At 40.9% G+C, this 12,409-nt stretch overlaps 1 protein-coding gene across 1 annotated transcript in view; it reads left to right on the top strand.

Annotated features, from left to right (window-relative positions):
- Positions 1–12,409, top strand: part of JARID2 (jumonji and AT-rich interaction domain containing 2) — a 206,989-nt gene that overhangs the window by 84,016 nt on the left and 110,564 nt on the right. Inside the window, exon 2 of the mRNA XM_056483727.1 lies at positions 5,433–5,568. Within this exon, the coding sequence (XP_056339702.1) occupies positions 5,433–5,568 (136 nt within the window). The remainder of the gene's footprint in view (positions 1–5,432; positions 5,569–12,409) is intronic.

Below are 12,409 nucleotides of genomic sequence, written 5' to 3'. Positions count from 1 at the left end.
AAGTGCTAAAGCTGGAAGAAGAGAGATTTTTGTTTTCTTCCACTGTTTCTTTGCCATGATAACATTGGTTCTTCAAGTCAGGGGCTGTAATGTGAGTTCTTTGGGGAAGTTTTCTGGAAGTACGAGGGGAAAAAGTAGCTATAATTACCAGATAGACAAAATGCTAAAACAGAACCATTAATAAAGGAAATTTCCCCTTTCTTCATCTTAGTTAGCACATTTTTAAAGCATGACCTATTTTCCTAAACTAGACAGAACAGATTACATTTTCCAGAAGGCATGAGTCACTCCACTATAAAGTCTCCAAGCTGTATCAATCTTCATCAACTTAAGCCATTCATGAGGTTTTATTTTTTCTCACTGAATATAAGCAGTTTGTTTTAAATGAGAAACTGCTACATCCTCTTTGGATAGTTAAACTTAATTAAAAGGTTAAATATTAAATAAGTGTGAACTTTATTCTGAGAGAAGGAAGTGGAGGGACCTTGATAGTAAGTGAAAGACTACAAGGATATTACTGTGGCTATATATATGGGTATAACTAGTTTTGCACCATGCTCTGCTTGGCTGTAAGAAGTCCAGAAGGAGCCAAAAATCTTTTATTTATGGAGCTTCAGCTGAATATATTACAGTCTGGTATCAAATTGTTACCCTGGAAGTTCAAACTTTTTGCTAGGAGTTTGTGCCAAGAAGAGCTTCCTCTGGGTGCTGGAGGTTACTCAGAGAGGGAGGTTACACCCAAGGGCCAGCGGTGGGGATTCCCTCTGCGATGCCTTTGGGGTGGTGAGGAGGCTGATGGAACTTTGTGGTACCATGGAGACCTCTGCTAACGCAGCAGGGGAAGTACGTGTGTGGGTACAGCACTGAGACGCTGCAGTATCTCAGGAGGTTCACTCTGTGCCCTACATGTACCGGGAAATCAGGCTTTGTAAATGAGTTAGGTAATTGCTAATAAGTGCTAATCACATTTAGTAGCAGTAACTTGCACAAGACTGCACGGAAGGATCTCCCTTGGCCTCTGAAGGTGAAGTTGGGTTTTCCACCAATTCCTCTTTGGTCTGACTTTTAGAGAAAAACAGGTATAACTGTTTCCCATTGATAATATACAGCCAAAAGGCAAAAATCTGTTGCAAGTCTTGAATCTAGTAAACAAACATTTCCATCTCGGTTCTTTAGCTGAAAAGTAATTTGTATGATCTATGAAAATGTGTTGTCTGTTTTTCATGCAAAATACTTATTTTTTTATGTTGCTATAAACACAGTAAAAACCACCCTTTGAAATAGTTCTCCTTCAAAAATATCCTTGAGGAAAGGGTAGAAACTTGTGGTTTATTTTTCCCATTGCTTCAAAATGACCTTCTTACATCTGCAAGAAAGACTCTCTGGAGGCTGTTGAACCATGAAAGCATATTCATTTAGGGTATTGGGTGCCACAGTGATTTTAACTGAGTGTTGGATGCAGTGCTGGAAAAAGAAAAAAGAGGGAGTTTGTGTTTTGTTGTTTTGCTTTTTACAACCTGGCATGAAGAATGAGGTCAGAAGATGCATGCTTGGGAAAGACCCAAAGAGAGAGCTGGAAACGTGCCAGCCACACTGAGTCATAACACACATGCTTATAAGTATCTTTGTACCTTACAAAGTCCTGACTTCTCAAATAAAACCATCACTGCTGTAAAAGTATTTACATAAAAATTAAAGCAAATAGCATGGAGTGCTACATGCATTGTCCCTTGTTCCAGCTTTGTTTTACCCTGTGAACTGTGACTTCTGTTTGCTTAAGGCAAGGCTGGGCCAGGCTGAAGAATGCTGTGTCTGCAATGAATGAAGGGAGAAGCTTGAGTCATGCTTCTGCTGCTGCTGCCCAAGGAGCTCAGCAGCTCTCATGATTTCCTGCTGTCATTTCACCTGCCCAAGAGGTGGTGTGAAGCTTGCCCCTCACTTCTGTTTCTTAAAAATTAGCATTTGAGTGTAATTTTGGAAATAGGAGGGCTGTGTGCAGGCCACATGTGCACACCAGGCAGCTGGACTGCAGGGAACAAGCACCTAAGCTGTAGGTGAATGGTGAAAGGTACAGGTGGTGCACATTTTGATTTCTTTGCAAATATATACACATTATGTCTAGATGTGTATGATATATATAATTATTGTTATATATTGAGTAAACATGTGTTATGATCGCTGAAGTTCAGACATAAATGTGCAGTGTAGGGTTCCCTGAAATGGCATAACAAAGAAGGTGGTGTTTTTTTCCTAGTGTTGTTTTTTTTGTTTGTTTGTTTGGTTTTGTTTTTTTTTTTTTTTTTGTTTTTTTTTTGTTAAATTTAAAGGAAATTATGCAGCTGTATTTCTGCCCCAGGGTTTCCCTGGCTGTTTGCATCTGTTAGTTTTATTTGGAGTTTATAAGATAATCTTATTGTCATATTGGGAGGCCAAAATCATCTTAGCTAACCTGCACAGTAAAGAGTTGGGCTTGTGGTGATGAACCTGCAGTTTAAGATGTTATTCAGTTCTTTTTTGGGTCTGAGTCAATAATGGACAATCCATTAGTTCCCCATAAGTTGTTTCAATGGCTAATTACTTGCACAGTTGCAGAAATTGTTCTTTAATTCTGTCTTACATTTTTCTGAATCGAATTCCAGCTGTTGGATGATATTATACCCCTCTCTGCCAGCCTTGAGAGCCATTTATTAACAAATCTCTATTCCCTGTGGAAATATTTAAAGGCAGCAATTGAGTCGGTCCCTTTGAGCTTGGGTTGGGGGGGAGGGGGTGGGGGGTGGTGTTGAGAAGTTACATAGATTAAATTCCTCTAGGCTTTCACTTGCCCGTATTTCCAAGCGCTTCTGGGTGTGTGTATATTTTGCTAAAGTGAGCTAACTTGCAGTTGGTGGTGGTGTGAGTGCAGAGCAGGCACACGAGCACAAACACGGCTCTCTCTCCTCTGGGGTGAGGAGGCAGAGGCGATCTGACCCATGTAATTATGGTTAAATGTTTCGGGGGCTGGAGCTGCGGCTCAGCCGGGCTCTTTAGTCAGCAGCTCTCCAGCATTCGGCTGCTTTTGTGCCACAGGCTCCAGGGAAGATGCGCTTGGTGGCTGTGAAACCTTTTATTGCTCCTGCAATGTGGAGCCGTGTGACTGCAGGTGTTGGCAGCAGCTTAGCCCCTTATTTTGCTGACCTTGGATAGCACACGGTGTTGGAGAACTTGAGGAGTTTTTTCCAAGCTGGGTGATGTGTGCAGGGGAAGCCCACGGAGACACCTCGGCTGGAAAATTGGGTGTCAGGTGAACACAGGACATTCTTTTGCGTCCAACATATTGCCTGGGGAGATGGAGATGACTGTAGGCTCTTCACAAGAGGGTGACCTAGATCAGAGCCCACTGGTGTGCAGTGGTGACCTCTTTCCCTTCCACAGTAGGGACTGTAGCCAGCTGCTGCCAGGGCACAGGTCCTGTGGCCAGCACATTTAAAGACCAGTCCTATCAGCAGGTTTCACCCTGTCATTATTGAAACAGAGAGATGTGACAGAGTGGATTTAATTTCTTTTCAGTTTTTTTTTCCTTTTTTTAAATTTTATTTTTAAAAAAATTTCCTGTTTTTTTACTAGGGTAAAAGGTCCAGTGAGATCAGGAACTGATGGGTGGTTTTGTGCAGCTTCCAGTACAAATGCCGGGGAAGGGAGTGAATGTTGTCCACAGGGCTGTGTCCATAACATGGGCAGGGGCTGGAGCTGCTTATGACTGTTTCCTGAGTCTGACTCTCTTAGGGATTTACCGTGAAAACAGAAATGCATGATGGCCCATTGGGCCCTTGTTGGTGGGAATGTAAATGAGGGCATCCTTGGGCAAGCTTTGTTAAAACTGGGCTGCAGCCCTCTCGTGTTTAGTGTTGCTTCTGGGTAGGGCTGAAGCTGTGTTGGCAGCAAAATGGTAAGCCAGAGTTGTTTGTGTAAACCTTTGTTGACAAAATAACTGGATGTACTACTCCTTTTAAAATGCTTGCTGAGAGACTTTTTTTTTTCTTTTTTTGGTTGCTGTGGGTGTTGGGTTACAAAGTTTGATTTCTTGGCCCAGAGCTGCCTGTATTCTAAAACTCTCTGGGCATAGCTCAGCCTTCTTCAAAGTGTGGTAGCTTGTCCCTCGTGTGAAATGTACATCCTTCTGCCAAAATGCTGGCTGCTTTCACTGCACTCATTGTGCTGCTTTTCTTGTTGTTGGGGTTTTTTCTGTTTTGTTTTTTAACCCCTGCCAAGTAATTTGTTCTAGAAGTTTTTGAGGGGAGGGTGAGGGGTGGAAATGTTTTTGATCACAATTCAGCAACTGAATGCCAATATGTCACTAGAGCAAAGAAAAAGCTATCGCTGGTCATCCTAAACTATGCTTATTTTTTTGGAAGTTGGCGGTGTCTGTCTTTTCTTTGGCACATGGATGGTCTAAGCTCTCCTGCCTCCTGGTGGGGATTGCTGATGGGGCTTGTGGAGTTTCCAGTGTGAGGTGACAGTGACAATACGCTTTGTGGTGCACTTACCACTTAAGGACTGCCTGGAAATGTTAATCTTTTGCTTTGGCAAGAATGCTCAAATAGTGATTTCCAAAGATCCCCAAGACAGTTATATGGCTTATGAAAATATGATGACTTACCTGTGTCACTTATGTCTTTATATAAATTTGCTGACTTAATTTATTTGAATGTTAAAGGCTTTAGGGAAATAATTTTCCAGGGAATTTAACTAAAGCAAGTACTAAATTTGACATAGACTAGTATTCGTTCTGACAAAATAACATTTGTCTCCTAAAAATAAAGTAGAAAACATATGCCCCATGAGCCAAATTCCACTTGGCTTTATGCTGAGATAAATTCAGAATAACTTACTTGTTATCAATACACGACTTCATTGTAACACTGCAATTAATGCAAATCATTAAACTGGAAAGAAAAATAACCTGAACCAAGAGGCACAGACAAAGGTCAAAATGGCAACAAGAGAAGTTGGTTCACCAAAGGTGTCTCTTCAATTTCTGCAACATTCATTTTAGTGTTTTGTTGGATTTTTTTCTCTCCTCTTAATTACCTGGGAGAACACTTCCTGGCTGTGATAAATTTCTCCATGAGGGATTCATTATAAGGATTTTAACAATTAAATTTTACCTCCTGCCTAACACCTGGTACATGCCTACTGCTGTTTGCAGAATAAAGGATTAGAGGGACTAATGCTCTGATTTGATAATACTTACGGTTCTGTTCTCTGTTAGAGCTGATCAGGTTGCATTTTCTTACAGAGTATTTTTCTTCAGTTTTTGGATTTTTTTAATTAAAAACTATCTGTGTAGCCTTAGGCTTTGGGGGTTTGTTTGGTTTTGTTTGCTTTTTTTTGTTTTGTTTTGTTTCAGGTGCATGCAACTAATGTCTCCTTTGTGTTTCCATCTCCTTTAGGATGACAGTGATGGGATTCCCTGGTCAGAGGAGAGGGTGGTGCGGAAGGTCCTTTATTTATCACTGAAGGAGTTCAAGAATGCACAGAAGCGGCAGCACAGCGATGGCATTAGCGGGAGCCTCAAGGCAGTGAACGGTGAGACACCTCTGTGCTACTGCTGGAAGGACTCAGTCCTTTCTCCATGCTGTGGCAAGGAGGGAGACCAGTGTACCATCTGGCATACACTGTGCCCTTTTGATCTGCACAGAGGAGCTTGTTTCTGGAGTGCTTGAAATGCCCAGGTTGAAGAATCTGTATGTTTTGGTTCCTGGCTAACTGATTTAGATGGGGATGAGGGTGGAGGGCTGGTGAGAACACAGGGACAGGCTGCCAGTCTGGAGAAATGGAGCCCTTCCAGTCAGTCTGCTACCTGATGTATGTCAGCAGAGAAGATGACCATTTAGAGGTGATTGGCTGCAGCTACCTTGGGGAGGTACACTTGGACAGAATTTACATACTGTCACTTAGATGCAAGAAACTGGCTTACTAGTGTCTGTCTCTGGAGTGATCCAAGGCCACAGGTGAAGTAGCATAGGATCTACATACAGAGTTAAAGGGCTGAGAGGACACAATCACTGTGACATTGGACTCCCCCAGTTTAGTAGTTCACAGAGCAGTTGTTTAAAGGTATTAAAAGGAGATGCAGACAGGCTTAGATCACAGGAGCTTGAAAGGAATTGAGTTTCATTTCTCTAATGCTCTAGTCAGTTATTATCTGTTGCTTCCCCTTCCCTTAAAGCTTGCTTAAAAAGCTGTGGTGTCCTGAGAGGTGAATATAAAGTGTGTCTTTTTCAGATTCACTTAGACCCTTACTTGAAAAGGCTTTGTCATGCTGGCTTGAGCCTTGAAAGTGATGACTAGCAGGATTCAGATTTCTGGGCAGGCTTACAGTTTTCATTCACAAGAGCTTATTTGTTTCTTCATGGAGGTTTATGGCAGTTCCTTTTAGGCATGTGCATAACTATACATGTGCTAATTCATTTAAGCAGCAGCTGGGTGCTTGCTTGGTAGGTTTTTCATATTTATATGTAGCTCATCTTGTTGACATGGTGAGTCAGATTCCACTGGGTGTTATTGCTGATGAGGCAAAAAACTAGGGGAATGGCTGAATAACTACAGGCAGCATGATAAAGTCACTGTATTGTGTAAGAAATTGCAAACTCCTTAATGTGGTAAGAAGACCTCAGACTCCTGAGCTCAGTAATAATATGAAATACTGATCTGATGGGAAGGGGCATCTAGCTTTAAGAGCGAGCCATTTATAACCTTGGAGGTGTACACAAAACAGCATTGGCTTTTTTCCCTCCAACACCTCTGCATCATTGATCTTCTGTCAAACACAATTTCTCTTGGAAAGTTTCTTATTCCATTGTGGGGGTTTTGTTTTGTCAAAGGAAAAAAGTCCAAAGGCATGAAGCACAGTAATTGTGTGTTAGGAGGCTTTGATGATGTGCCAGGTTACGGGATGACTGAGGTTTTCATGGTGTCTAGTTTCTCCAAAGGCAGCTTAGATAAAAAGTGAGTTGGCTGGGAATGCTGTGTCAATGCAGGTACCAGACATGGAGTATGCCACTGGCTTCCCCTGGCAGCAGCAGAGCTCACATCTTCAGAGCTTTTCTCATTCACAGAAGTAGATGACCAGTTATTTGAGAATTGGGGTTTTTTTTGTTTTTTTTCTATTTGAGCCAGAATGATTCCATGTTGCTCTTTCTGTTTGTTAAACTACTTTTTAAAAGTCCTGTCTTGGCATTGCTCTATTTCAACATCTCTGCCCAAATGCATTTTTTTAGCTGATGATATTTGGAAGAGTGTTTCATTATGCAGAGAAAAATGAGCAAAAGGGAGGAGAATTGATATTGTGCAGTGACATCAAGAAAATCAACTTGAACATGCAATTTGTTCACTACATTAAAAAAAAGTTATCCCTGTATTTTTAAATCCATGGGTCTCTGTGGACTGAGAAAAAAGCAGGTCATCCTGAGAAATTACTGAGCTATTTTGAATGCAGGGAAATGTATAGTATTTTAAGGATGAGTCTTATATCCCAGATTTCATATTGTTGGGAAGAAAAAAAATGTTTCCTTGTATGTATCCTTCATTCAACTTTCAGGTCACATCCACTGTTTTTTGCATGTTGCTCCAAAGGGTAGCATGCCCTTAAATATAGCTTTATATGAGTGACCCATTTTTTATTCATTTCTTCATGTAACTGTTGAAAATCTAGTAGGTTGCCTTTCAGTACCTGCCAAATGTAACTATTTTCAAAAGTGGGAAGGAAGGGTGTGAGGGGGATTCAGGCTCTCTGAACTCCCTGCTCTTTGCAGGAGTATGGATTGGTCTTGTGTGTTTCTAGTAGCTGCAAACAGCTGGGTAGCAGCATTTTGTCTTGGTGCCACCATCTGTAATGCAGGGCGACTTTCTCTGTTCTAGTTTTGTAGCTGCCATTCCTTAAATTTATTTGTTCATAGACTTGCAACCTGTAATTTGTTTTAGTAGAAAGTATTTATTTGTAGCAACAGAGGAAGATAAAAGGTGCAACAGCTTCTTGCAACTTGAGTCTTTAAGAAGCTTTTACGTATTTGGAGCAGCTGAAGTTTGATAAACATGCTACAAAAGTTCCTATGCCAGTGTTTGTGAAGCTGCAGCTAAATTTGTATGAAAATGATTGTCAATTGTATTTCATCTAGTGAGGTCAGTAGTATCATTAATGATTTAGTAGCTGGAATAATGGTACCTCTTTGATTGATAGTGTGAAAAGCAAATTATTTTAAATGTGGAAGATGAACCCATTAATTGAAGTCTTTTCTGTATTAAAGTCTCTGCAAGCTCTGATGTGCTGGTGGTGGTACAGAGACAATTAACTTCTGTTCCTCTCTGAATAATAAAAATAAAATTTAAAATAAATAAAAATTGAAATTACTTTTGGCAGTTTTATGTATGATAATACCTTAGCTATCACTATTAAGTCTACTTGTTATCCTGAAAATAATCCTGCCATTTTCAGTTTGTGTCTGAAACCCTGTTACTTAAGTGGCTGTGATTAAAGAGAAAGGCGAGTGGGTATGTTTTGGTTGTCATATCAGTGGTTATATTTCATGTGTGTTTTTGTTGACCCTGGATATTTGCAGAGTATAGAACAACACCCTACAGTATGCCTTTGTTTCCTACATGTTCCTCTTCAGCCCTTGGGAATATAAAATTTGAAGGAGGTGCTTGTGCTGGCTGTCAAGAAAGTCTCTGCAGCCCTAAAAAGGATACTGGAACTCTGATTATGGAAACAAGGTCGTGCAGTGGAAAAACCCAGTGGGACCTCTTTAGTGGTTTTGATTACTGCTGCTTGTCATTTGCATTAAGATTGCAAGAATAGGGATTGGTGTTTGGAATAGTGATACCAATTTTCAGAGATCCTCATCCAAAAGGAGAACTAAACCCTTTGGGAAATTGTTTTCTTCTTGTGTAGCTTAAAATGTGAAATAGGGCTATAAAAAAGGCAATGAAAGATGTAATAATGGCTTGCATTCTGTTGATGAGAGTAAATCCAGTACTCTCAAAAGACTATATCATAAAGCAAACTTTTATGACCTAAGAATTTAAGTTCTGTTTTTCAAAACTCACAGTAAAGAAATTTGTGATGCAGAAGTGGGTTTCTTGAATGGAAAAAGTGACAAAGTTTCCTTATTTGTTTAAGATTGTTAGTTAATCTACAGAGATGACAAACCAGACGTTAGAATTATTCAAGCAGATAGTTTGTTTTCACCAGCTATACTTTGTCCTAGAAAGGTGTCATGGCAGTTTCCAAACATGTCATCTAGGTTAAGCTCACAGCAGGCATAATCTGTTTAGGAAATCAAATGTATGTGAGGGAATGCTTTGGTTCAAGGCAGAAGTTGAAGTCTTGTTCATTAAGTAAATAAAGAGATGGGTAAAAAAGTGTCATTTTGCTATTCTGAGAGATTTCACCTTACATTTAAGGTTGTTAAAGGAACTTATTTTATGTATGTTCTTTAAATGGAGTGGGAGCCATGTCAGCACATGGATGGAGGTGATGGTTGGACCATAGAGTCTCTGGTGCCTGTTTCTCTCACCAGAGAATCATTTTGTCTGGAAAGGACTTCCAGCCTTTGTCTGAGTTAAGTAGACCACAGCAGTGAGTACTATGTCCAGTTGTTTCTTGAACACCTCCAGGGATGGGAACTGCACCACTTTGTTCTGGTGTCCTTCTGCCCTCAGTCATTCCCACACAAAAGTTCACGTGACTTTTGTTGGAGAATTGTTTTTCCCACAAATGATACATCTCCATACTGAGAGGCAGGAGGCTCTGAGACAGTTCTTAGTGGGACTGTGGTGTCAGACCCAGTATCAGCATCAGTCTCTGATTCCTTGGTCTGCCCATCCCTTGGCTTCCACACTGGCTGTTCAAACCAGCCAGGGCTGGCAGCAGTGCAGTCTGAAAATAGCTCTTTTTGTCATTGATGCATGCATTTTCCAATGTTTTCTTCTCACTGCATGGGGGTTTCTGTCCATTCTCCCAGTGAACCATGTTGAAAGGAAGGTGCCCAGTGACAGTGAAGCATGGGACTGTCTTCATTTGACTTCAGCTAGTTGGTGAAACCTCTTTTCCCTGGCTGTATAGATGGTACTCTAGGAGTGGCATGAAAGTTGCAACAGATGTTGTAGAAATGCCTAAACACTGCTAAGCTGGGTGCTTCAGCTCAGTGCTGTTTATGATCTGCCAAAAGCTAGCTAAGAGGGGATGGCAGCAGCTGCCAACTGGGCAACCATGTCTTCCCTTAGACCACTCTCTTTTCCTCTGACTCCTGCAGATGAAAACATGGCAGTCTTTGGGCAAGTGCTGTTGTTTCAGCTGCACCTCTGTGTGCCCAGAGCAGTGTGGGTCTCCTTCCCTGGCTGGGTTGCTACTCAGCCTTCAATTTTCAACAAGAAAGCAGCCCTCTTCATTCACTGTGATGGTTCAGATATACTGATAACTTCATCTCTCTTATTTCTGAAGGCTGCAATTAAGTACTGCAGGGAGGTTTTATGCTAACGTTTGTCTAGGGAGCTTTTCACTCCATCAGTGATGTGAGATTGCATTTGTTGACAGTGGGTAATGTCTGTCTGTCTCCTAAGCTTTAGTAGAAGATTGTAACTGTGCCAAGGACCCTTGTCTGTAAGTGGATTTTAAAAATGCATTTACAGAAACAGAAATACCTCTTTCAGCTTTGCAGTATTTTCCCTTTATATTCAGAGTAAACAGCCTTTTTTTGGCTAGTTTTAAACACTGATTAAATATAGATGTTTTCAACTAAAAGATTCAGAAAATAAGCATTTGAGCAAATCTGTCATGGCAGTCAACATCACTTTCACTTTGGTGCTTGCTGTCAAGTGAATTTAAAGATTAACAAATAGATAACAGCATGTTTGAGTTGGGCTTCATTGAAAATTTCCAAATCTCTTTTCCTTTCTTTGTTTTCTAGGATAGTATTAATTTTGAGCCTGCCAGGGACTTGCTTGTTTGTTCATTGGCTGACACAGGCTCTTCTTTCCCTTCTCCATCATCACCATTTATAAAAAATTTTTCAGGCCAAATTATGCCCTCAGTGATGTCAACCAAATTTGATTATGTCCATCCAAACTGTGCTCCTGTCTTAATAAAATTTCAGTGTTTGGCAAGACTGATAGAAAATTTTCTTTCACAGGACACTCATATTCCTTTTCCTCTCAAATGTAATAGGGATGGATATTTCTTTAACCTGTGAAACAGAGAAATTGTGTAATTAATTTTCTTAAACCTTACTTCATGACCATCTAAAAAGAGCTTCTGTTGCTCATGAGTGCATTTCTAGGCAAATCCTAAAAAAGAATCTTGCCTCCTTGCATATATTGCTTATCGTAGGTAATAGAAAATGAAAATGGCAATGGAGAGTCTGCAGAACCGTGTGCATTATCTGTAGCGGACTGAGTTATTGTAGGCCTAATATAAATAAGGTGAGGAAAGGTGGGAAAGAGTTCAGCAGTAGCTGATGGGTCTGGCCCCCCTCCTTTCACTTTGTGCCTTGTGCTGGCTCTGCCATTTGTCTGCCTATGCAATGCAGCCCATCCAGAGTACTGATGTGGCAGAAAACTAGCCCAGGAAAATAAAATATTTTTAAAAACTAGTAATTTTTTCCTAGTTTAATCAACTACACACGTTCATTAAGAGGTCAGGTGAGCACCATGTGCTTATTTGGTGAAATTGGGGTACCAGACTACCTTAGTAAAAGTTGGAGGAAGAGGATATCAGACTCCTCATCCCTTTTCACAGTAGCAAGCTGCTTGACTTGGCACATTCATCCTGTCTAACCACAGCCTTAGGATTGGCACAGTCATCTCGTCTAACCACAACCTCAGATGCTAGAAGGGACAACAGTTGCCAGGAATATGAGCAAAAAAAGATTCAGCTTAAAAGTTTGTTGAAAAGTGCTTCACAAGTGTAGGTGTTAGGTTTATGTTTCTCTTAAAAACAAACAAAACAAAAATCAACCCATTGCCAGCTGGTCTAGGGAAGTGATTGTCCCACTCTACTCTGCACTGCTGCAGCCTCAGCTGGAGTCCTGTGCAGCTTTGGATACCACAATATAAGAAGTTTATGAAGTTATTAGAATCCAAAGGAAGATTTTGAGGATTGTGAAGGGCCTTAAGAGGAAGCTGTATGAGGAGCAGCTTGGTCTGTTCAGTCTGGAAAAGAGGAGACTGAGGGGGGACAGTCTGTGACTTCCTTGTGAGGGGAAGAGCAGGAGCAGGCACTGATCTGTTTGCTGTGGTGCTCAGTGACAGGATTCAAGGGAATGGCCTGAAGTTGTGTTAGGGAGGGCTTAGGCTAAATATTTGAAAAAGGTTTTTAACCCAGAGGATGGTTGGGCACTGGAAAAGGCTCTTCAGGGAAGTGATCACAGCA

The sequence above is a fragment of the Oenanthe melanoleuca genome, chromosome 2, assembly GCF_029582105.1.
Source record: "Oenanthe melanoleuca isolate GR-GAL-2019-014 chromosome 2, OMel1.0, whole genome shotgun sequence".
NCBI lineage: Eukaryota > Metazoa > Chordata > Aves > Passeriformes > Muscicapidae > Oenanthe > Oenanthe melanoleuca.
This window is presented reverse-complemented; position numbering and strand designations above follow the sequence as displayed.